This window comes from Apteryx rowi, unplaced genomic scaffold (assembly GCF_003343035.1).
Source record: "Apteryx rowi isolate R43461 unplaced genomic scaffold, aptRow1 scaffold_348, whole genome shotgun sequence".
NCBI lineage: Eukaryota > Metazoa > Chordata > Aves > Apterygiformes > Apterygidae > Apteryx > Apteryx rowi.
The window spans coordinates 433117-458881 of NW_020449952.1; the positions used below are offsets into that span (position 1 = coordinate 433117).

The window sequence follows — 25765 nt, forward strand, 5'->3', positions numbered from 1 at the left end:
AAGTGAGTGAAAACTAGAAACAAGTAAAAATAAAAGTTTGCATGTTCCCTTTGTATACATAAAAATGACTTTAGTGAAATCTGTGATTTGGGGCTCTTATGTTGCCTCATCCCAATGAATGTTTTAATTTTTGGCCTAGATGTGTTGTTATTCTCAAATGAAATAAGGTGCAGATTTAAACTTCTACTATTGAGTCTAAGTTTAATAAATCAATGAGCACTTCATTCTTCCTCCTGCCAGTATTAGATAAGCCCATAAATGGTGCTTCCATAAGGCATAGATACAAGTCTGTTTCTCTGAAAAGGAAAACCATGCCATTTTGCTCTATGGTAGAATACTTAGTGCCCTCCAAATTTATGACAGTTATTCTGCATCCACTTTATTTTTCTTGTGTCCAGGACAAGAAAATAATAATTAAAAAAAAAAGTCTCCCCAAACCTTACAGAGCATTACTCCCTACTGAGAAAATAATTTCAGTGGGCTAGATGGTCCTGAGTGAACTCTGTAGCAGGAGATGCATAAGAATAAAATGAAAGAAAAAGTATTTATTATAAACCCTGCAACTAGAAATTTATAAAATTTCAAGTCTGTCTCATCTGAAGACATATACATGAGTTGATTCCTATATTATTTTAGATTTTTCTAATTATTGACTTATACTCTGCTCAGCAGAATCTTACTCTTACCAATGATTGGGAGGAAACAATAATTACCATTATCTTCCTTTCTTCTCTAAGATATTGTAGTAAAGAGCAGTACTTGGTTTCAGAGGTGGGAAGATGAAGGCCAAAAATAAAGGCAAAAAGTAAGCATAGTAGTGTAACTAGGAGAGAAGAAAAAATATTTCTAGATGGGAAAGGATTTAAATATTCATACAGATTTCATAGTCATTTCTTAGTGACAAAGGGGGTAATATGGTGCCAACCAGCTTTGTTAATCCCTTTTTTTTTTTTTTTGCCAAGGCTTACCCAGGCTCACACCTAGTAATTATGTGTCTTTTATCACAAAAAAGTGCATCTTTGAAGTGAGATTCCATGAGCCAATTAGGAAGATTAGTTTCAAAACACACATGAGGCAGCAGTTCTCATTTGTTGACCTTTGGACAGCTGTGCTAATGGGTTTGTCTCTAGATTATCAATATATTAGCTCAATTACAACAACTTTAGCTGAAAAAAATGTAGGAACCTGATTCACAGCTTTTATGGAATATGTGGGCTGACTGTCCAGCTTTATCTTCTGCTGCTAAACATAAAAGACACAGTTAAAGAGGACAAAGACATAGTCAGTGGAGAGTCAACTCAAAGTCCATGTCTAAATGTTCCTAATTGTGATTACTTTAGTTGGCCTTATCAACAGAAAATTTCTCTGTAAACAGTTCATTGTTTAGTTATGATATGGCAAACAACATTGACATAAAATATATGTATTTTTCTCTTACTAACTAATATGTGGGTGATGAATGAATTATAGCTTGACTTTTATTTTTAGAAAGTTTTAAATTTCTATATTTTTACTTTCAATAGTGTTATGTGTAAAGCTTGGTACTTTAATTAATATGAAAATACAGAAGCAAATGCAGTACTCATTATTCCTCAGTACAGTTATTCATGTCTTGTCTCAGATTTTAGAATTGTCTTAAATAATAAATAATTATTTTAAATAACAATTATTTTTAATAAAATATTTTATTAATAATTTAAATAAAATTTAAATTAATTTTAAACAAGATAAGGAATCTGCAGCCATCCCTTTCCCTGCTAAAGTCATGGGGAAAAGGAAGCTTCCAAACAAATAGTAGGGCTTACAGTTTAATACTTGTGTAGGAATAAGTTAGCATATCATATGATAACATCCTCTCACCCTAATTCCTGCTGAATATTAATATTGAATCTAGTTAAGGCCAATAAAATAGCTAAAAGTTGAACCAAGGTGATCTTTAGAAGGTACAGAACCAATATAAAGGATCTTATAACACTTCCTCTGCTTGCCACTAATGTTATAGGGAAAAAGACTAGATCAGACTTCTGCTATTGCATTTTTCCTGGTGATCACTGTACTCCAGAATCAATTAGACCATTCTTGACAAGAGTAAAAACAGCTCGGGAAGAGTGGTCTGCGCAGAAAAACAGCAGGATCAGAGTTCTGAAAAAAATTAGTTAATGCACCTTGCTCTGATCTAGCCAGTGTAAAAAGTTAGCCACATCCTGGGATAAACCAGGTTGATGATAGTGCAGGATTTTATTGCTTGCTAAAAATAGTTCTTACAGGATTTTTCACTTTGATAAGGCTTTTACTGATTTTTTTGTTGATGATCAAGGACATTTTTGGTATTTTTTCAGTAAAACCTGAACAGTGTGAAGAAAATTTAAATTTTACAGGGAAAGAAGAAGTGAGGGAGAGGAAGAAAGGAAGGAAGGAAGGGAGGGAGGGAGGAAGGAAGGAAGAAAGAAAGAAAGAAAGAGAAAGATAGGGAGATGTTTTCCTTCAGAAAAGAAAAGTCAACCAATGCTGTTCTAACAGTACAACTGTTCACAGACATTTGGGTTAGGGGACTTAAGTCAGTCACAGGCTGATTCACTTTTTCTTCCTTAACCAGATATCCAGATTCGATCTTGTTTACTCAAATAGCTTAAGCTAGTGTCTGAGGGCAATTGCTTTCTCCAGGCAATGAAGAGAGAAGGACACCTATAGAAGAGGGTTCAGCTCTTGGTTTACACATTCTAGAAATGCCTATATCTTTATGCTCAGTACAGAGGACCCTGAGTGCCTGGAGTTAGATGGGACGATTCTAGGTTTCTGATCTTTTCTGACAATATTGTGTAACATAAAAAAATTTTTCTGCTCCTCCCCTCTGTGACTAGACAGAATATGTCAATATTTATTTTACAATTCTTAATGATATTGACATTTGTCAAGTCTACATGCACAAATGGGTACTCTGCTCATCACCATAGATCAGTATTTTATTAAGTCAGATGGAGTGACACTGATCTCAGCAATCTTTTGCTGTCTAAAAGTTGGTCAACTAATTTAAGCTTGTTGTTTAGTCTCAGTCTTAGTCTGAAGGAAGAGATGAGCATCCCTAAAAGTTAATTAATCTCACCTTACTTAGAAACCTATCTTGGCATAGCAGAAAACTCCCTGTAGAATTAACGACAAGAAGGGGGAAAGTGACTGATGTGTTGAATGACTGAGGTGTCAACTAGTAGCAGTTCAGCAGAAAGGTATTTTGTGGTAGTATAAAACTAGTACAATAGCACAAGACATACATAAATAACCATTAGGTTTGCTGTGAATAAGGGTACAAAATCAAGTCTATCGTGTAGTCAATGCATTTCTAGTGAAACTATTCAATTGAGTTATGGAGGTCATCTTAGAATCCAAGAGTTTCTGTTTTTTTCTTGGAATCCCTTTTACTATGACTAAAAATATTCCTTCATTAAATTTCATTGGTTCTTGGTAAAACCAATGGTGTTACCCCTTACTTTTTTCCCTGTTAGTTGAGTATAATTGCTAAGAAGGAAAAACCTCCCTTGGGAAAACAAACAAACAAACAAACAAAAAAACACACCATGCTTGTGCTGTGCAAGATCATAGTAATTGTGCTTATTTACATCAGTGAGGATCTGGGTTCTCAGAGTCAGTGTCATTTAACCAAGTGTTACGGATTTAGTTTTGCTTAAATCTATTTTTGCTCCAGCACATGCTTTTACTTTTCTATATCTATTCAATCAATTTCACAGTGATACATCAAATCCTCTTATTTCTCCCCAAATTATCTGTGACAAATTCATAGTTCTTAGCACCACGCTTGGACTGCTTTAGAGGATACGTAGCTTACCTGGTGAGCTGCTCAGATGATCAAATGTCAGGTGACATATCTCTTTTATAAACCAGTAAAATCTCACTTAATTCTGGGAGGGAAATCTTAAAATTCTTTCTTGTATTCTGCCAACAATTTATTTTTCCCACATAGTGTTGAATAGAGATATCTAACAGAAGTGAGCCAGGAAATTTGTTGGACACTTTGGAAAAGTATATGCCACTGGGGTTCTAGGAAGCTATTGCTATAAGAAAGCCATGCTGGAAACATTTTCCATAATGCAGTGGTGAATGAAAAATCAGAACCAGAGAATTACTGATATTTCCACCAGTATTCACTGCAATGTAATGTGCGGTGCAGGGTCAGAACACTGAAGATGGCCATAACATTGGAAATTCTCAGGCTATCACATAAAGGGTTGCTTCAGCGCATCCACTTGGCCTTTGATGAGTTTTAAATATGACTTTTTTGTAGTGGGTATGCTTTGTTGTACCTGGGTGTGCCTTTACAACATATTTTTAAAAGATGAAGATCCCTAACTGGATTTTATATAGGAATACAGGAATCACCGCTTATAGGCTCTAAACCTAAGTTGTTATTCTCCTCAGTTCAATTCTAAGCTGCAGAGTCTTGAAGTTTGAGAAGGTCAAGTATGTCTTTCATTTCTTTTGTTAAACAGAAAAGCAAGTATGCTTTTTGACTTTACACTGTGTCGATTACCAGGATGTTTTCGAGCCATTCCTTTAATCTTATGAGAAGATTTTCCTGATGACTCAGATTACAAGAATATAGATCTCATTTACTGATCAGTGAAAGCAGACTAAGTTTCTGACACTTTCATATATACCCATCTTTTTCTAAATAATCTTCCTAACACAAGAGCTTAAGGAGATGAAATATCAAATAGACAGTTAATTTTGAAGATAGAGAAACTGCTTGAATTAAATGAGGATTGTTCCCTATGAGCAGGCAAAGCTTTAAAAGTTGAAATATGAAACATTTTTTTAATAGTTAATATTTTAAAATGGAAATGAATCAAATGAAAATTCAGCTGAAAGTTACCTGGAGAGCTCCACAGGAAGTATGCACTCAGTAAAGCAGATTCCTATGGACTTTTCCCCATGCTGGAAAAAATGAAAGTGAGAAGATATAAAGGCTGTATTCAGTTCTAGGATTTTAAAATTATTTGATTAGAGTGAGAACTTTTTTTAAGTACTCAAGGAAAATTCGTTTGATCTTTTTTTACATCTCTTTTTTTCATTAAATGTAAAAGAGTAAATAAACAGCTCTGAGAGCTGAAAGTATCTGCTTTCTGGAGCTTTTTTTGTCTTTGAGACATTTACAGGATATTGAAGGTCAAATAAAATATATATGTATGTGAGACAAGACAACTTTTATAAATGCATGCATTTTTGCTGTTTATCTATATCTATATCTATAGAAAGATATATACACACACATCTACATATAGATATATATATACATATCTGTATCTGTATCTAGATGAGTCACTGAGGATTTCTTTTAAATTGCAGCTCACTACAGTCACAGTCAGTTTCCAAAACTGTCACCTGCCTGTCCGACTGGTAGATTTTAATGATAGAATTTACTCCCATGAAACATATGGCTAGTATTTTCAAAGTTGCTCTTAACATCTCCAGTGGAGAATCACTAAATCACACAAGTTAATTCATTAAAAAAAGGTTATAATTAAGCCAAGAAATCTGTTGGACAAGCCTGAAATTTTCAGAGCTCCATGAAGACCCTGAGTCTTCACATGTATTCAGAAATTCAGTTATAGATCTAACACTAAGTTTGGGTGCATATCAGAAGGGGCATGCCCATTCTTCCCTTGTATTAGATGGTTGTAGACTGGTGGGTAGACTGGTGGTCTACAGTTGCAGAAGGCCTTGAACTAGCTTCTTTTGTTTGTCACGCCTCCTCGTAATGAAATGGAAATCATATTTTAAAGAAACGTGCCATTCAAAATTACGTTGCAGTGTGCAGAAACTTTGCTTTGCCACTGTGAGTGAGGCTGTCATGTAACACAACTGAAGGCAGGAGGCTGATTGTGATTTTTGTCAGTTCACAATGAGTTTCAGAAACACTATTGTTAACTGAAGCAAAGAGACCGCTACACTTTGAGCTTCATAAACCAGAGCGTTGCTAACAATCCAACAGAGCTTACCACGTTCTTTGTGGATTGCTCCCATCCTTTCCTCATTCCTTTCTCCTTGACTTTGTACTCAGTACCTCAGCCTGTGACACAAGAATACCTCCCCATTCTCTCTTCTCCTCCCATCCAAGATTTCATGAAGTATTAAGGTTTAGTTTGAAGTGCTGGTCATCAGTCCTACTCTCCCATTCCATATGCTGCCTGTGAGGTCTCCCCCCATCAAAGTTGCACACCAGTTGTACAGGAAGTTGTTGCTTTCAGGCAGGTGGAAATAACAAAATATGATGTGGCTCAAAGAGTTTTCTGTCTGGTGTTGTTGTCTGTGGATCAATAAAGCTTAAAGACAGCTGATAGAGAAGTGATGTGGATCATCTCTTAGAAAAGATACAAGTGATCTTCTTTGTCTTGAGCAGTGCATAAGAGAAAGCTTTCTGCTGTTTTACATAAGTCTCTATAGGTTTATTGTGAAAATCCCAATTGAAACAAGAGGCTGCTGCTGTGACGTTGGTGCTTCACTGTATTGTTACAACATGCATGTGCCACAATCTGTCATACAGCAGCAGGACCATATCGCTATGAAATTATTCTTCCTTAGCAATAGTCTTGTATAATTTCAGTTAGACCATTTCAAGAGACACAAAAGTGCAGCTGGAAAGCCCTTGTGAAAGCAAAACATGAGAGAGGAGCTAACTGGATAAGAGCCAGCTCCTAGACTCTACTTCTAACCTTCTCAGAGTAGATACTATTCACACATTACTGGGAAAGCTGACCTTCTTACATTGTGTCTCCAAACTGGGGAATATGACAGAGTATGCCTCACCTTATGAAGTAGAGGGAAAGGTGTTGTGGGAAAAGAACACCATACACCAGCTATGTAGCACGTGAATTTCTCTTCAGCTTTTGGTGACAGACGGGAGCTGCATTTCCATGCATCAGCTGGGAATGGTGAAGGGAGTTAGGAGGAGGTTTAGCTCCACATCCTCTACAAGTCCACAAGGCTGTATCACGTTATCGAGGTAACGGTTTAGGGGTAACCAGCTGGACTCACATGTCGGACATTCATTTTGTATTAAAAAAGGAGAAATGATGACAGTGAGGAAGATGACTCTTTATACAGACTAGACACTTTTCTGAAACTGTGGTGCTTGATTTACATTTTTAGCTTCACAGAGCACTACAGGATCTCTAGCACCTAATCTATTAGCACCATTACAAATGTCCATATCTATTATCACCTATGCTAATAAACCTGACTTAGCAATAAGCAGCTGAGTAGACAAGCAGTTGCCTTTAATTTTATATATGGCTCAGAGTTTTGGTGAAATATCAAGCTATTTCCAGGCCACAGGTGTTAGAAAGTGAGTAGCTGTCCCGGTACTCTTTTTTAGGGAGGCTAGCAACCTCATGCTGAGAGCTTACTGCCTGCAATTCTGTAACATGGGAAGTGGTTCCTGAGATATTACAGAGGTGACAAGGAAAACAGTATGTGTTTTGAGAACATAATAGTACTAATAATCACTGATATTACACCTTGACTTCATAGGTTTCACCTTGCTTTGCAAAGCTCTCTAGACATCATTTCTTGTATGCTTAGAGAAGCAGGATGTTAGAGAGAAATCAAATCCAGTAAGTTGTTTGGAAATTTCCTGAAAATAACACATATAACAGATAAGATACAAATTCCAGTTGCCTTGTTGTTCAATTTTCTTTTTCTTTATACTGTGATCCTGTTTTAAAGGACAACTGTCTAAATATGTAAGCTTTTCCATAAACATCTGTATCAAAAGAGAAAAGCTGATTTACAGCAGTGGAGGAAAGACCCCTGAATATGATAGTTCTTAGTTTCCTTATGTTTTGGGGGGTTTGTATTCCTTCCACCTGCCCAAAGATACTTTCATCAGGGTATGGCTTAGGATTTTCACACAGTCACATCTGCCTAGTCAAAAAAAGAAAAGAAAAGAAAAGAAAAGAAAAGAAAAGAAAAGAAAAGAAAAGAAAAGAAAAGAAAAGAAAAAAAAGAAATTATCTCAGAATGTATTTTTCCATACAGTGACTGTAAATTTCTTGGCAGAGACGAAACTCTCCTAATGATAGGGAACTTGAAGTGGAAAAATATATTCACAGAGCTTTTTGATTGCTTCCGTGTGTGGTTCTTAAGATGTTTGGCAAAATCCATCAGAAATAAAATTCCCCAAATTAAAAAACTTTTCATTTTTCCTGTGGATTATATTCACACACACTGAAGCCCATGACTATCAGAGAAAGAACCACATAAACTGTTCGGCTTAAAGGTTTTGTGTTCCCAGTTAGAGTTTGTGATCAGCTCCGTGGATAAAATTTTGTTGGAGCACCTGAATTAATTTCTTTGACACTGACTACACAGCCATAAATTGCAGATGTGTTTAGTTGTGAAGCATGGTAATTGAATTTTGATACATCCTTTATATCTACAGACTTTACAATTTAAGCTGAGGTCATTTTGGAGTTGCTTAGTTTTGTCCGTCTACACGGCTTGGGCAGATTTAGGAAGAATTTGGATAGTGTTCAAAACAGATACTCCCTGACATAGCTTTCAGTGAACTGAGCCCCTGAACTGAGCAGAGCTCAAACAAGGCTTTGCTTAGTTATTGTGTATCGTTGATGCTTGAGCATTATCTTCAGAAGGTGCGAAAAATGTGAGAGAAGGAATTTCCACCCCAGCCTCTACAGCCAGCCGTCTGGTCTGCGGTTGGAGAAAGGTGAGAGAAAGGTTATCATGAAGGCCTCTCAGTGACTGTGGCTTCCATAAACAAAACACATTACTGGGAATGACACAGATGTGGGAATAAGTTATTAATTGATATACAAAATGGAGCTGTAAATAGATTGCGGGTGTTTCATGCTTGCTTGATGTGTTGCACTAATTGTGGAATTTCAAGCAGCCCTCTGCCTGTGAACTTGTGTTAATCTAAAATTCCTGGAGGCAGTTAAGCATGTCAACACCTTTGAGAGGCCGGGCCTATATATTCTGCGAACAGCCCACTTGCCCACCCTCTGTCAGCTGCACTGAGTCTCCAGGTTGCTGCTGCTGGTGTTGAAAAGGCACAGCTTAGGAATGTGTTTTTAAAACCTTTTCATTTGATTAGTTTTGAGACAAAACTTTTTGTAATAAACCTGAGTGGAACACATAATTTATACCATTTATTGACACTGTTAGCCTGTGGGGAAAATATTGCTAGGAATATTACCTGTCTTGGAAAATAAATGCTGCTTTTGAGCTTTATTTCACATTTTCAGTTACTTCTTGCATCCAGAGTGAATTTCCATGTGTCTGAGTTTGAGGATGGGAAGGGAAATTTCTAGTTCCATGAGGTATTCATTTTCAGTCAGTTCAGGCTAGATGTCTGATAAAACAGTGGCCATGTAAACACAAGCCAGCTGATGATGGCTTTTATTAATATCCACCAATAAAACCTTTAATTTGCTATTGACAGCAGCTGAATAAAAAGAAATAGGAGATCGTCAGTGTCAGTCTACTTTATTTCAGTCTTTCAAAGGTGATAAAATACTACTATGTCTTGTCAAAGCAACACATTTCCGAGGATAGTCCCCAAACACCATTCTGTAGGATTTTTCTGGCTTGAGGGTATTAGCTAATTGCTGTTGGACGACATACAGCACAGGGGCTAAAGCGCCTCCATGAGAAATAAGACTAAAGATTGGCAGTCTCCGCTGCAGCAAACATGACATGGAGCAGCATCAGCAGGACAGCAATTCCCTCCCTAATACCCGATAGCTTTAAAAGACGGAACCATGGGCTCGTTCAGGTCGTGCAGAAGAGTGCGCTGAATCTGCCTCTCTGTATGTTTGATGAATAATGTGATCACTGCTGAATCCTGTTGTTTTATAAATGGTATCCAAGTCTACCTTTATTTCCGTTCAGGATATCCCAAAAGCTTTGTTTTGTAATTAATGCAAGGAAACTTTTTTTTGGGGGGGGGAGGGGGGGAAGGAAGGCAATTCAGTTCAATCTCAATCATTTTTCCCCCAATTATTCAGTTCAGTGACTGAACTAAATAATTACTCACACTGCCTAACTGCTACTCATCTATCATTCAGACCAAGCTGGAATTGCAGTTATTAATCAAAATATATGTTGATGGTTGGCAAAATGAATCAGTCTTCCTCCAAAATAAGCTCTTTGTCAGTGAGAACTGATACATGTGTGACACTTCATGAAATTTTGCCATTTCTTTTTGGTACCTAACTATGGCTTTAGGACTCTTAAGGATCCATTTCTGAAAATATTTATTTCATGGAAAATATGACCACATAACATTTACAAATCGCTGAACCAAATTACATAAAATGATTCTTTCTCTTGCCCTCAGTGTTCTGTTTAAGCTTGTTTTAACAGAAACCTTGAGAGTTCAAAGACATTTGATTAATTCACATTTTCCAAATTATTTCACATGTTTTTTCTGGTCAGAGTTTTAAATGCAATATAAAATAAAAACTTTTATTGGATGCCTGTTTTTCTATAGGTTTCAGTGAACTTTGAGGAAGACAATAAAACCAAAATGGATTGTGTTGGAGTATTTCAGCTTGAATTAAAATATGAATATGAAAAGTTACATTAGCAAGTTTCTCATTCCAATTTCATAGACATTAAAGAGTTTACATAGTGCACATTTCCAGCTTGTGGAAAATTACAGGAAGGGGGAGTAGTAAGGGCAACAGCGATAAGACATGATTGGGACTGCCTATAGTCAGTATGGAAGGTATTAGAATTCCTCTGCTATTCAAATAAGTCTGCAAGAGTTATATACAGAATATACACTTCCAAATATGTTTTTATTAACTACAGTCAAACAATTTCCGTGGAAATTAATTATAATTAAATTCAGAAAAAAGGAGTTATCAAAAGAAAGAAAAATCATAGCTTTTGCAACAAAAAAGGCAGCATACTGATAGACAGTGCCACTTGAAAGTATTCAAATTAAAATTCATAATGTCAATATGTTAAAATCTAATGTTCACATCTTTAATTGAAATAATTTTTGAAGTGTTTTAGGATGATATCTAGAACTGCCAAATAGTATCTTTTCTAATCGCTTTTTTGTTCCTGTTGTTATTTAGGTGTAAGTTTTTTGAAGAAGATGAATTTCAGGCAGCTAAAATATATTATGCCTCACTTGAATAGCTTTCCAGCTTGTCTAGTATGAGTGAGAAAGGTTGGAGGAGACAAGCATGTGAAAGATGGGAAGTAATTTAGTTACTTTCCATGACTATTGACATGTTAAAACTCTGAATTTTGACAAAATGTTAAAAAAAAACATAAGATGTTATTTTTTTGCAACATCATTGTCTCTCAGACAGACTAACTTGAAATATTGATTTGAAATCATTTGCAAATAATATTTGGAACATGAAGTTCTAAAATTTTTGAAGGAAGTATCATTCCAGATGTTTTAAGAGCCATCTGTTTTCCTTATCTAATGGGAAAAAAGTCAGTTAAATGTCCTTAAAATGTCATTCTACCTGAGTGTTTCTGGATTTTCTCCATGTAAATCAGTTTTTTGTATCTTGTGAGAAGAACAGTAAAACTCTGGAGTGGCTCAATGGTCCTTTTGTACAGAAAAGATTGCAAGTCTGAGGTTTTATGCAAGTCAAAGAAATATCAGAATCATATCTTTAGCTCTCAACTTTGAAGTGAAAAGTCATTACATTAGACAATAAGATCCCATAGGAAGTTTCTATGAGAAAAACAGGTGTTCCAAAGGATGGACACATTCTAACCAAATATTCAAGTATTTGTTAGTTCATGGGATGTTCTTACGGTTTGGTGTCACTAGGACCTGGAAATTAGAAGTCATTCTTAATGAAAACTGAACTGCTTATCCAAGCAATGAATGTCAATCATCAGTTATGTGTCCCTTATTAATTCATTATAAATAATATTTATTTTTCTTTGCCTTATGATTCGGATATGATCTTTAAACAACAAGCTCAGTATCTCTAAGCTCTAGGGGACTGTCTTATCTCAATTAAGAAGCCAAACTGGAAGCACAATATACTATGGCACAGACATGCATACTATGGCATAAGTAGAAGAAGCATTAGAAAAAAAATGTTTTCATAAATATTATTAGAGCCATAATTATATTATATAAATTATGATTTATATATAATATGAATTAGGAACAGTATTGGATAGCAATTTTTTAAAGTCTTGAACAGAGGAATAAGATTGCAGAAGTAATTACCTCTGAGTCACAGTGGTAAGTGTAACCTCTTAACTCCATTTGGGAAAACCAGTAGAGTTAAAAGGGCCCGTTACTAGAATAAAGTACAATTTGTCAGAAAATGTACTCTGTAAAAGCTGACCTTAGCGCTGACCTACAGATTGAGGTCTCCATCTATCTTGCCACTGAGTTATCAAAATATAAAACCTCAGGAATGGGTATATTTAGACTGGATTAGAGGTTCTATTAATTAGCAATGCATTTTAGCCATCCAAACTAATTCAGTGAGGCAACATACAGACATATGTCCAGGCACACAAGTGAGATCCAGAATGTCTTTGAGTAGGGTTAAAAATCATATTCCCATTAAAAGGAAACAGGAAAGAGTAGCATTGGACCTGGTTCACTGTGCCAAAGGAAGGATATATTTTTAACTTTATTCTTAATTTTTTGTTTGGTCTATGCTTTAAAATACATTATTTATGAGGACTGCAAATATTACAAGGGGCTAGAACCTAAAAGAAATCTAAATGAACTCTAGTAGATGAATCCTCTTTGGCATATCCAAAAGATTATGGTTAAGAGTCCTTGAAAATAGATTTTACAGTTATTAGAAATCTAAAAATAAAGGCCAATTGCTTTAATAGTCTAAGTTATGTCTTTCTTATTCAATAGTTAATCTTTTTAAAAAAATGTTCACTGTTATTTCCCAGTAGCTTATTGTGCTTCTATGCAAAAGTTACATAGATAACATGCAAAGAGTGTTAATCAGTTCTTCTAATTTTAAATATCCATTCAGATTCTACAAATAAACACCAATTTAACTGTGGCAAGCAAGCATAACCTCAATAGTCAATTGAGAAATACATATGATTTGGCTTAGAAAGATGAGAAGGAATAATTATCTACATTCACTATTTCGAGCTATATGGACAAATTTCTGTATGAGATTGAATGTTGGTCATAAATGAATTATTACACGTACATGGAATATAGAAAAACATCCCAATCAGAGTAATGAGGAAAAAATCCTGCTTGTCTAGATGGAATTTGATTAATTTATGAGGTTAAATCATAATCATGGTAGAGTTAGGAACAGCATAGAGGCTGGTAGCATGTTCTACTGCTGGTAGTATATTTCCTACACAAGAAATCTTTCAGTTCTTTCTCTATATGCAAGGAGAGAGATTTTGAGATCTTAGCTAAATTTGAATAGTGAGCCTATGAATACATCTGCATTTTAAAAGTGCAAATAACTTTCTAATAAAGTATCTTTAAAAAGTGACAACATATACGTCCTTTCAGAAACTTTACATGGAAATTTTATTTTCATTTTTCTCTTTTTTTAATTGCTTATCATACACATTTTTCCTTGTATTTTTCCATAAATATATATCGACAAATTTGACATATTAGACACTAGTACAGGCCTGGAATAGAAGTTAATGAGCAAGAATGCATTTAAATACAATGCAGTGCACTGCATAAGCATTTTACAGAGTTAATATACAGTATGAACAATGAATTTTGTCAGGCCAAAAAAGCATTTGGCATGTAGAAAGAGTACGTTATCATCCACCCAGATCTCTTTGGAACATAAATAGCACCTCTACCTAATAAATGATTGTCTAAAAAAAAAAAAAGTCTAGCCAATATATTCAAGTAAAAACCGTACAGTATTGCAAAATATAAAAAGGAAGAAAAAAAATCTGTTAGTCAACAACAATGGCTACTGCATGTTTAATTATTGCATAGCAATACCAAGTTCTGTTGGTAGACTGCAGAAGTGGTGAACTTTCCAAGTAGGCCATAAGTGGAAAATGCACCTACGTCACACTTAAGGAAGGGTATTTATGTAAGTGCTTTATGTACCACTCTGAAAAATTGCTCACTAACTTTTAGGTAGAATTTTTTAAGAGTCAGAGGCTAACGTAGACTTTTCACTTAATTGCATACTTGCAGACAAAGATAAAAGCAAAACATCAAAAATTTATGAAAAATGGTCAGTGCTTTTATATTGTAGTATTCAGGAGAGTTTCCCAAAATCTCAGTTTTGGCTGATTTTTTTAATGGGAGTATTGTTTGAAAGGCCTTGAGTATCCTCATTTTACATAAATTTTACAAGAATATCACGTCCATCAATACCTCATATGATCTCGTCACATATCTATTAACTACAATAGATGAAAAGTCAGTGTGTTCACATAATCAGCTAGTTAATACTTCCACAGAAAAAACAAACAACTAACAGCACCCATCCCTCCCCCCACAAAATGTTGCTGTCTTACAGTCTAAAACCAATGAAAACTCCTGGGCATCTTAGGCCATTTTGAACAGCTGAGTCATGGTAGAAATATCAGTGTTATGTAGTATTACAGTTTTCTGAATGAGTTTCTGATATAAATAAAACCAGCAGAAACCGAAAAATAATAAAATATACTCTTGTAGAAAAGCTTTAATTTTTCTTTCATTTGCTGAAGTCTTTTATCTGTTTACAAATATGTTTTATTTATCAGGCACAGTATGCAACTTACTCTAAAGTGTTATATATATTTTATATATATAAATATATAATATATATATAAATTAGAGTTTTATATATAGGGGAATATACACACACACACACACACACACACACACACATATATATTCCCTTATACATACACACACACACACACACACACACACACACACACACATATATATACACATCCCAAAATGACATAAACCACTTTCTCTGGAAATAAGAATAATGAAGATTATAAACTGCTGAAGGAAGGCTTGAAAGGAAATAGATAATTTTCCTTTGTGATTAAACAGATTTGTTCAGATATTTAAATACACCTTCTATATTTTATAATCTACATTCAGAGTTAATGATTTTATTATTTACATAGACTATTAAAGTAATAGATATTGTGCGTTAATTTAGGGACTGATTCATTAGGAATATTACGCAGGCATAGCTAAATTTGCTATTTGCAACAAACCCTGCATTTGCTGTGTTTTATCCGAGACTCCTGAGATCTGATATGGAAAAATAAGGCTGAAGCCTCCACTGAAGCCAAACCATTGCCAATGTCTGATAAAGCTCTTTGACTGTGATAGGTTCTTTCTGTTGGCTTCAATGGACTTTGTGTTAGATCCTAGAAAGCAAGAATAGTTTGCAGACTAAAAAGAAAAGTATCTTTGAAGAAACAATCATCTGTGTTGTTATAAACAGCATATGAAGAACAATCATCGTGCCTTGGCCCCAATCCAACTTTTTGTGACCATCTCCCCCAGCTGCCTCACAAAAAGGGAAGAGAGCTAAAATTTTAGATTACTTACAAATCAGATAAACTTGTTTTTCAGGGATGCATATTGTGAAGTGTTCAATAACACTTAAAACTGTTTTTTTGTATATACTAAGAACATAACGTTTCCATTTCATTATTGCCATTAACTCAAAAATGGAAAAGAAAAAAAAAAAGAGAGGCAGCATCTCACCAAAAGGGCAGTACAACTTTGAACTTTGTATGTTTAAATGAAACATAGAGTTTTTATACCACTTTATTGGTGTAAAAACTACACCAGTAAGTATTCAGAAGGCAGTCTATAAAACAGTGTCAACTGATAGAAACAAAGAATATGGTCATAAATATGCAATGCCTGTAAAAATGTAACTGTAAGTGACTTCAAATATTTGGGAGATTTCCTAATAAACTGTACAGGCTTTATATCTATGCTTTTTGTTAACTGTGTTCTTCCAGGGTCATGCAAGTCTCCAAACTGTAATTGAGAGGTAGATGATAGAGAAAAAATTGAACTGCAAAGAAGCACATGCAAATCGTGTTGAAATTATATAGCACGTTTTTTATGCAAAGGTGCCTATACATGCAATGCTTTTAATATATATGCAAAAATATCAGAAAAGTACCCCCACACAAAAAAAATCCACAGAGAGCCTTGTTAAAATTGATACGTCATTTCTTTTAATAATCAGTTAGAAAATTCCCTTTATATTCCTCTGTGTGAGTAGAAAAATAGTTATCTCTAGAGAAACTAACAAAAGTTGCCTCAATTCAGTTTTGATACAGGCAAAATTGTCAGTATAAGTTACAGCAAGTTTGTCTAAAAAAGTGGTCACTGGTTTTGTTTAGTGAAATCCTGATGGCTGCACTGAATCTGGCTGTATGTGGATGTCTGGGTGTCTGTAGCTTATTATGTAGCTGAATATGAATATGTATCTGTAGCTTATTATGTATCACTAATACTCGCAACTATCCAGACCTGGGAGTAACAACTGAAAAAAGGTCACATACTCATCTGAGGAAAGATAAAGATCTGAAATCACTTAACAAAAGTCACTGTATGCCAGGGCCTAATCCTTTGTGTTACATCAGAATGGAAAACAGAAAACAAAAACAAAAACAAAAACAAAAACAAAAACAAAACTTTAAGAGGAATGAGAGGGGAAATGAAATTAGAAAAAACAGTAATTAAGTATGCTTATTTAAAGGATAAAAAAGTGAATATAATTTCTACATGGGTAAGCTAAATTAGATTAATTCTTCCTCTTGAGTCAGTATATTATATACTGTTACTTCATGGAATCTTTAGGGACAGTTGTACAAAAACATTTGAAACTGGTCATTTGCCATGAGAGCTTGTGAAACTCCCATAGGTTTCTCCAAGTTTTGACCAATTAGGTACACATGGCCCAATGTTTTTAAGCACACTGTTATGCAAAAGGACCATTAAAATCAATGTGAATTTTGGATGATGAAGTCAGTGAAATTGCTGCCATTAACTTCAGCAGAAAACAAGAAGGGAGAGCATCATTACCCCCCCCCCCAAAAAAAAAAAAGCACACCCTATCTGGAGGTAAAATAAGACTTTCCCCAACTCTGTCAAAAAAGCTCACAACTCATGCCCCCAACATAAAAGAATTGCAGCCTGACTACTTATGCTTCATGATTTAATATCAAAATGTGCTTTTGTGAACTTGGCAGAAATGCAGAATTGGCACCGATTGCAAACAATTCAGTGGTGAGAGGTGGGAGGGGTGAACTTTTATAGGAAAACTGAGAGAATTGAGAATTATTGGTGATAAGTCTGTCTTCAGAGTTGGAAAAGGGCAATACAGAAGAACTCTCCAGCTACTAGAGAGGTAAGTTATCACAAAACCTTAAAGACATAAAAGTGACTGTACATGTATGTGTACTCTGAAACTATTTGAAATTTAACCTTGACGTTGAACACGAAAAAACATTACTGATGTAGGCTAATTATCCCATCTGATATTAGCTTTAAAATTTCAGTATTATTTTTCTTGATTGATCAAATAAGAGCAAGATGATGATTAGGCTCAGTGATAATACGGCAGAGGAATGAAGACGATGAAGGATAAATGAGTAAAAATGAGATTAAGACCAATTAAGGATGTGCTGGCACTGACTGACAAAGACCCTATACTGCATAACAGATGCATGCGGTATGTCTTGAAGTTTGAGAGTTTCCCTGATTGCAGGGCAGGGTCATCCCTTGGTCCTGTAGCCCCAGTGGTCCAGGCTGAGGGCTGCCTGGGACAATTAAAAGAAACCTGGGCGATATAGAGAGATGGTGTATACCCAGGTCTTAGCCTGAAAACAGAAATGTGATGATGAAAAGACTTGCAGCACAAGGTGCAGCTCAGTGCAAGTAAGAATGATATACAGGGGTATGTTATATGCTTTTAGCTAGTTTGCTGCTCAATATTGATTGAATTCAAGGCAATTTATTATTATTATTACTTTTAGAAATAAGAGCTACATATACAAAGCAACTGCCCCTTCAGGACCTGTTATTTGGAAGACACAGCTTTTTTAATCCCAAGCAGTTTTGCATAGATATGGTCCCAATCTTTCTCATTCAGCTCTGTATTTGAACTTCCTCAACATTCAGTAATATCAAGAGTATTTTTTTCTTTGTTGCTACATTTAAGAGCAAAATAATGAAAGAGGTGTAAAGAAATGTTTCAGATAGTTCACACTTTATATTGTTTCAGGTGCCTGCTATACCATTCTACCTTATCATGTGATTAAAAATTGCACATTGGTCAGTGGTGGTAAACCAGCTCTTTCATTACTATTACTTTTTTTAACGTAATTGACTGGAGATGAAAGAGTAGTAACTCTTCAGAGGGTTGTGTTTATATAAATTTTGATTTCTTCTAAGATAGTAACATAATTTTTGGTATTTGTGGCCAGTCGTGCCTATGGCACAAGGAACTGTTTTTTTTTCCCTCAATCCCTCAAAGATATGTTGTATTGTATTCTGATTCTGTGATCCTGCACTGAACAGGTAAATTGCCTGAGTGGTTCCTGAGAACTTTTTTTTTTTATCCTCTTTTTTCTGAGTCCCTTATTTACTTGACAGAGACATTTAACAGACAAAGTCAAAAGTTGATGCCAGTTGTCTTCTACCCTGTATTTTTAATCACGCTGTTTTTTGCAAAGAGATAATAAGCACCTAAAATTTTGTCTCAGTCATTTTGGTTCAGCCTCTGTATTCATGTCTTTTCAAATAATCTGTGCCTTCCTACCACTTGCTGTCAAAAGCAGAGTGATGTTCCTGATGAATACTCTTTAGCTAAAGTTTTAGTTCATCTTTCACAATCCAGTATTTATAACTGATACTCCTAACTCTGTGAAAGCTTAGTGTTTATGAAACTCCTCACCTCTTTCTCTCTCTGGGCATGTGGGGCCTTCACAGACTGTGGATTCTGGAGCTAACCCTGTATATTTGTAGAGTGAAAAAGAGAACAACGCCTTTACCTCATGGGGTGCTGGTGTGTCTACATCTTGGAAAGAAATGCAGTGTATTTATTTCTTCTCCAAAGCAGAGGGCTGGAAGAGGAGCTGCAATTTTACCAGGGCTACAAAGCCAATCATTCTCCCTTACGGAGTTCACTGCTCAAACTCAAATTTTCTCCCAAAACTCTGAATTTAAACATTGTTTGGTGTTCCTGAAGATAATTAGGTGAAATGTAGACATTACTTTCTGTACCATGCTAATAGTAGATTAATGATGCTGCTTCCCCAAAACAGTGCTAAGGTAATGAAAAGGTTCAATATTACTGTGGAAGTTCATAGTATATAAGGTGATAACCCAGCAAAACAGAGGCAAGCACTACCAAATTAAAAAAAAATAATAATAAATAATCATATTGAACACTACCATTAGGACATGGCTTTCTTAAAAGCACTCACACACCTGCTATACTTTACCATTTCATTTTTTTCTTTTGATATTGGCACTCCATGATGAGTTTAACAAAGCTTTCTGTTCATATATTGACACTTTTTTGAGATTTAAAAAAGGGCTCAAATTAGATATTCATTTTCCTGAACTGAATGTGCGTGTATCCTGCATAACCAGTACATAAATGTTTTATGAATCAGACCCTTAATTTTCACAATTTCAGAGGCATTTACATGTATCTCTCCAAAATGAATAGCACCTATCCTCACCTACAAATAAAACAGAAATATTTTCTTTTAATACTTTCAGGAGCTTTCACTTTTGACTTTCAAGTGCAATGCTAGATATTTTTTGTAAAGTAAAATTGTAGGCTTATGTTTTCTTTTGCCTAAAGGAAGAAAAACAGCAGTGTACATTTTAATTGCTATTTAATATGAGTGTCTGTGTAAAATTGTAGACACAAGACCAAATATTCTGCACAAAAATGATATATCAATACAAGGCTCCCAGACTGGCACTGTTGATGTGCCTTGCAGCATTTTTGCTCAAACCAGCAAGAAAAAAAGAAGTGGGTTTTCACTAAGTACATGAGAAAGGCAGGTGAGAACTGGTATGAAGCTACCTGTCTGCAAGGACCTGAAGTTAGACCTTAAATCGCCCTTCCATAAACTGTCAAAGAACTAATGACTTCTTGTCAATATACCCAAACATCTGATTTGAAGTAATTGCCATGAAACTGATTCAGGCCACAAAAGTCAGGGGTAAATATCCTTTTAACATCAGTGGCTTCTGAATCAAATCCCTAGAGAAAGAAGGCTTCACAGACCAATGCAGTTCCTTCAACCATGCAGGAATACAAAACTGAACAAACTGATTGCCACTCTTGTTAGCAATGTAAATCTTGGTTTAAAACCCTTTAATGTACAGGCAGATTTTAGCTTAGTTTCAATTAGTGAGGTCTGAACGTAGTTTGTGTTCAAATGTGTATGTTGAAGTATAATGTAGTCAGCTATCACTGGAGGAAACAACCTCCGGCACATATCTTAATTCAACTATTTACTGCATTTTAGATATAGAGCCCACCAACTGTTTGCCTTCTAACACTAACTTTTGCATCCATATTGTAAATTTTTATACAGACATAATATATGTTTTTAATCTAGTGGGCATACAAAAAGAAAAAGTGTTTCCAGTGTGCTTCACTCAGTTATTCTGTCTCTTTGGGCCTCTCTGGGCCTATTTAGCCTAGAGAAGAGAAGACTGAGAGGAGATCTTATTAACATCTACAAATATCTGAAGGGAGGGTGTCGAGAGGATGGGACCAGACTCTTTTCAGTGGTGCCGAGCGACAGGATGCGAGGCAACAGGCACAAACTGAAACACAGACACTTCCATCTGAACATGAGGAAAAACTTCTTGACTGTGAGGGTGTCAGAGCACTGGACCAGGTTGCCCAGAGAGGTTGTGGAGTCTCCTTCTCTGGAGATGTTCAAAACCTGCCTGGATGCGATCCTGTGCAACGTGCTCTAGGTGACCCTGCTTGAGCAGGGGGGTTGGACTAGATGATCTCCAGAGGTCCCTTCCAACCTCAACCATTCTGTGATTCTGTGATTTTAGAAACAAATCCTTGAGCTTATATTCTTTTTTAATATTAGTTGTAAATACAGTGTGGGCAGATTATTTCAACAGATTTTACTAATACTCTAAAGATGAACTTAAAGTGTCTTCCCAAATAAGATTAAGAGATGCTTTTATATTAGAAGTTCTTTTGAAACAAAGCTGTTTGTCTTTGGAAGGCTTTATAATCTGGCTTACCTGACTCTGATTGTCCAGAGTTTGGATGGACTCGTTTGCATGGAATCACTACCTCTGTAACCTCAATTTTGTATCACTGAAGTAAATAAACTGCAAATGGTAATTTAACTTGGAGTCTTGCCATGGGGCAAAAATCTGTTCCCATCCAATATTGTGACTGATAATTGTTACTACAAAACCTGGCCTGTGTCTTGAAAAAGATATTTCTAATGGAAGTCATAAATGTTGACTTCTGAGCTACACTGCAAATTAAATATTGGTTTCTCTTTCTGAAGGATCTTCTAGAGCTTTGTTGGCCCTGCTGGAAGCATCTTCATTCTCATTGTTTGTTAATGGTTCGGCTTCTTTTGGGTCGGCGTTCTTCTGTGCTTTCTGCTTCTCATCTTCTAACTTCCTTTCTCTTGCCAAAAGCCTGTAGTTAATGGCATTGCCAATGAACAACCAGATGCTGGCCACAATCACGATCACTCCACAGACAAAATACATGTACTGATATTCTCCAGTAACATCCACTAACCAACCTGAAAGACAAAGACAAAGGGAAAAAAAAAGAGAGACTTGAGAATAGAATATGCATTACATTCCAGATCTTTCCCTAGGAGAAATATCTATATATTGCATGCTTTTGAAGTTGGAACAGAAAAGTATTTTCAACAAATTAAATTTGTCTAACATATATAGTGGACCTCTAACAAAACTTATATTAGTCAAACTAGCAATTGCCATTGGAATCACTGACAACAATAAAATATTGAAGAACAAAGTAAGTAAAGCCTAACGAGCAATGACAGACAGTTCTTAGTTCTTTCATTTTCATTCCTTCATTGTCTTATTATTTTATTCACCTCCTAATTTTGTTTCCTATTGTTTTGGAGTGACTGACACTCATGGAGGCTGCATACAGACAATAGGATGAAGAGGTATGTGCCTTCTCTGGCGGCTGTCACTGTGCATCAACTGCTTGCCTTTCACTTTTACTTTTCTGTGCCTGGTGAAAGAAATAGAAAGGCTTATCCCTTCAGCCATCACAAGCAGCTGCTGAGTTCTGAACTCTGAAGCCTGTACCTAAAAATTATGTGCACACTTCTGAGATTAATTTGGTTATGGCAAGGAAAATAAAATATAACTGTTCTTCCACTTTATGAGCCATTCTTTATGAATTTTCTCAGCTCCCAAATCAACATTTGTACATATCCAAGTACTTAGCTCTGAACCCAGCTACACTATCATTGAAATTCACAGGGTAACTTGAACACATCAATTTAGTGCGTATTTAGATGCTTTTACTGAATTGGAGCCCTAATGCCAACACATTCACCTGATGCACATTTACAAACCATCAAATTATTTTAGTCTTTGCTTTATTTCACAAGCCTTGTATTAGGAAAAATTCGAATGATATTACTATAGCACTGAAAGTGTATAATTCGTCTATTAGTGTAGAGCAAAATTTACTGGGTTTTATACACAAGCACTCTGGTAAAACTGATTAAAAAAATGAAATTCTCCATTTACATTACTTCAGCATAACATTTAAAAGATATGAACTAGTCAAAAATGTAATTTAACTTTTTTTGTGTGTTCATTCCCTGTTGTCTCTGTTTAACAAGAGAAGTCAATTATTCATACAGTTATACTATAAACATGCTTTTCAAAACTTCTGAAAAACTAATAAATTGAAAAATAAATAGTTGCATACTCTATTGATCCATTAATATTAGATTTAATATCTTTAGAGTTAATATTAATATCTATTTCAGAGCCTGATTGAGAAGGCTAGATTCAGTCACCAGCCTGGCCCCCCACTAGGTGGCATAGGAAGAGCCTGTGTTAGAAGAATACATTTTGTTCTGCCATTACCAAAATGAATTCACATATTAAAAGATCATGGAAATATGGAATATCTTGAGGACTATTAAACATTTATTGCAAAAATATTATCCTATTGAAATGAGGAGAATTATTTTGCTTTATTTAGTTTCATTCAAGAATGCTACTTTGACACAAATTCTGATCATAATTCTAAAAATACTTGGACATATGTGATTACTTTAATCCTGTTGACTTCTGTGGCTCTGCTTGTTTGAATGTAGGGGAACAAGTGTATGTTCACAGGACTGGTCATTTTCTCAGTATTTTTATGGAGAAAATGTATCGGTATTTTTGTATTGTAGGGCTCACATTACACACACGCACACACACACACACACACACACACACTTAGCCTATGCTTTTCAATAAGATTTGAATACCTATTTTCTTCAGTCTCTTATGTCCTAAAAAACCTTAAGGCTGTAATCTTACTAATAGCATTACTAGATACTTACTGAAAACCAACAGAAAATCCTTCAGGACTATTTTCATCATTTTTGGCTCTAGAAGCCCAAAAGTTATGGATATAGTCCAAGCTATTCACCTAGGCTCTCTTTAAACTCCCCTTACATTCAGAGGAGAGAAATAGGCAATATCACCATTCAATCTATGCAGGGTGATTTACTCTCTGAATTCCCTTACACCTATCTAGCGGCTATAAAAACAGGCTGAACAGCTGGCTCAGACATGCAGCATGAAATGTGTGGCAGGGCACAGTGCTCCACGGCACAGCATGGCAGAGGCTGCTGAGGGCCCCTCTCCTTTCTGGCACTGCTCGATTGAGTTCTTGTGACTAGACATGCAAATACTCTCTGTTTAGACAAACTCAAGTTGAAATTTTTAATTTAAGTGGGTGCCTCTTTAACTGCCCTTAAGTTAGAGAAATTATAAGCCTTTCTGTGAGATCTTCATGAAAACTGACCTAATGGATTCAGCCTATTCAGGAAAGTAAGAGCTGTGTTGGCAAAGAGCAAAGTGGAAGTGAGTACATGCAGATTAAGGCTGCAAAGTTAGCTCTAAGTGGTACTAGGAAAATATACATTTATCACCTGGATTTATTGGCCAGGAGAGATATGCTATAAATCTCTCTATTACTCATGCATACAATGTACACCTTCAGAGCTTCAAGTGGATCTGAAGCTGTAAAGTGCTAAGATAGTCAGTGTAGTGCAGTGCTATGGTATATGCAAAATCACAGAGAAAACATTAAATAACATTAAGAACAATTTTTAGATTAATTCAATATTAAATTGCAAATTTACACTGTGATGTCTGAAAAAAGAAAATAAAAGAGATTCTTACCTCCTAGAGGAGGACCTACGAGAACAGGGCAACATTCCACTATAGTGACAAGTCCAACAGCACTGGAAAATCTGGCAGCACCAACGAGGTCCATCAATGTCTCAAAAAGAACACTGCTAACCATTCCAAATGCAAACCCAAAAAATACAGAATATATCACCAAGCCAGTGTAATTTGTTGCCAGAGGGCACAAGATATGGCAGACACCATTGTACAAGACAGCAAAGCTAAAAAAGTACTGGATCTTTGGCCGGATAAATTTGGAGTTTGCTACAAGTCCCATTGAAGGCCTAGCAAACATGTCTACAAAGGCTAAGATAGAGAGCAGAAAAGCAGCAGAATATTCATCAATTCCCTTATGCTTGGCATAAGGAGCCAAGAATACGATTGGAGCGAAGAAACCAACAAACATAATAACATTTCCTGACAAATAAATCAGAAAACCTCTGTGTTTGAAGAGGGACAAATCTAGGTATTTATTCATAGTTTGCCAAAAAGACTTCTTGTTGTTTTTGTGCAAGGTAGAATCTCCTGCGCCTTTCTCAACATCTTTTTTCACAGGGGGGACTGGTTTTGGTCCAACAGGTCTCATCAGTGACCCTGCCACACAGCAGTTCAAAAGAAGTCCTCCCAGAATGAGAAAGCTTCCTTTCCAGCCAAATGCATTAAAGAGGAATTGATTGAGAGGTGCCAATGTGCTTAGAAACACTGGACTTCCAGCCATGGCCAATCCATTAGCAATGGGACGCTTCTTATAGAAATACTTGCCAATCATGGTCAAGGCAGGCTGCAAGTTGAATGCTAAACCCAGACCTAAACAACACATAGAACACAGTATTACTGCATGCCATGCACTAAAAAACATACCACACAGTAGTCAAATTATTTTTAAAATGATCAGTATACAATCCAGTGATTTTGAATCCAGTGATAATGAAGATGAAAAGCAACCAGCATTTGAGAATGAAATATAGCTTCACTGCTTTCTATGGGAGTTAATGCCAAGGCTATGTCATGGTAGCATTCTGTCATTTCCCTCTGCAGCATTACAATAAAAGCTGAAACTCATCGCTCTGTTTCAGCAGTGACAGAAACAGTGAAATGACAGAGGAATGATGATATCAAAACCTTGACTACACCATTTTTGTTTTTACTAAGCTGTAATATAATTCTCTCTTGGCTCATTTCACAAAAGTTATTAAATGTCACCTCAGCTACAAAGAACGCAGAGTGTATTTAAATGCAAAAATCTCCTCACTTTTTATTTCCAGCCCAATTTAAAATAGAACTTGTGTACAAAAGTGGATATTAAAATGGCTACTAATTTTG

At 35.7% G+C, this 25765-nt stretch overlaps 1 protein-coding gene across 1 annotated transcript in view; it reads right to left on the reverse strand.

Annotated features, from left to right (window-relative positions):
* Nucleotides 1-21057: 21057 nt before the first annotated feature.
* The window catches only part of LOC112969399 (monocarboxylate transporter 2-like), a 30738-nt gene continuing 26030 nt past the window's right edge, over nt 21058-25765 (reverse strand). The window contains exons 3-4 of the mRNA XM_026072670.1: nt 24437-25249; nt 21058-21783 (exon numbers count right to left, since the gene is read on the reverse strand). Coding sequence (XP_025928455.1) covers nt 21512-21783; nt 24437-25249 — 1085 coding nt within the window. The 3' untranslated portion in view covers nt 21058-21511. The remainder of the gene's footprint in view (nt 21784-24436; nt 25250-25765) is intronic.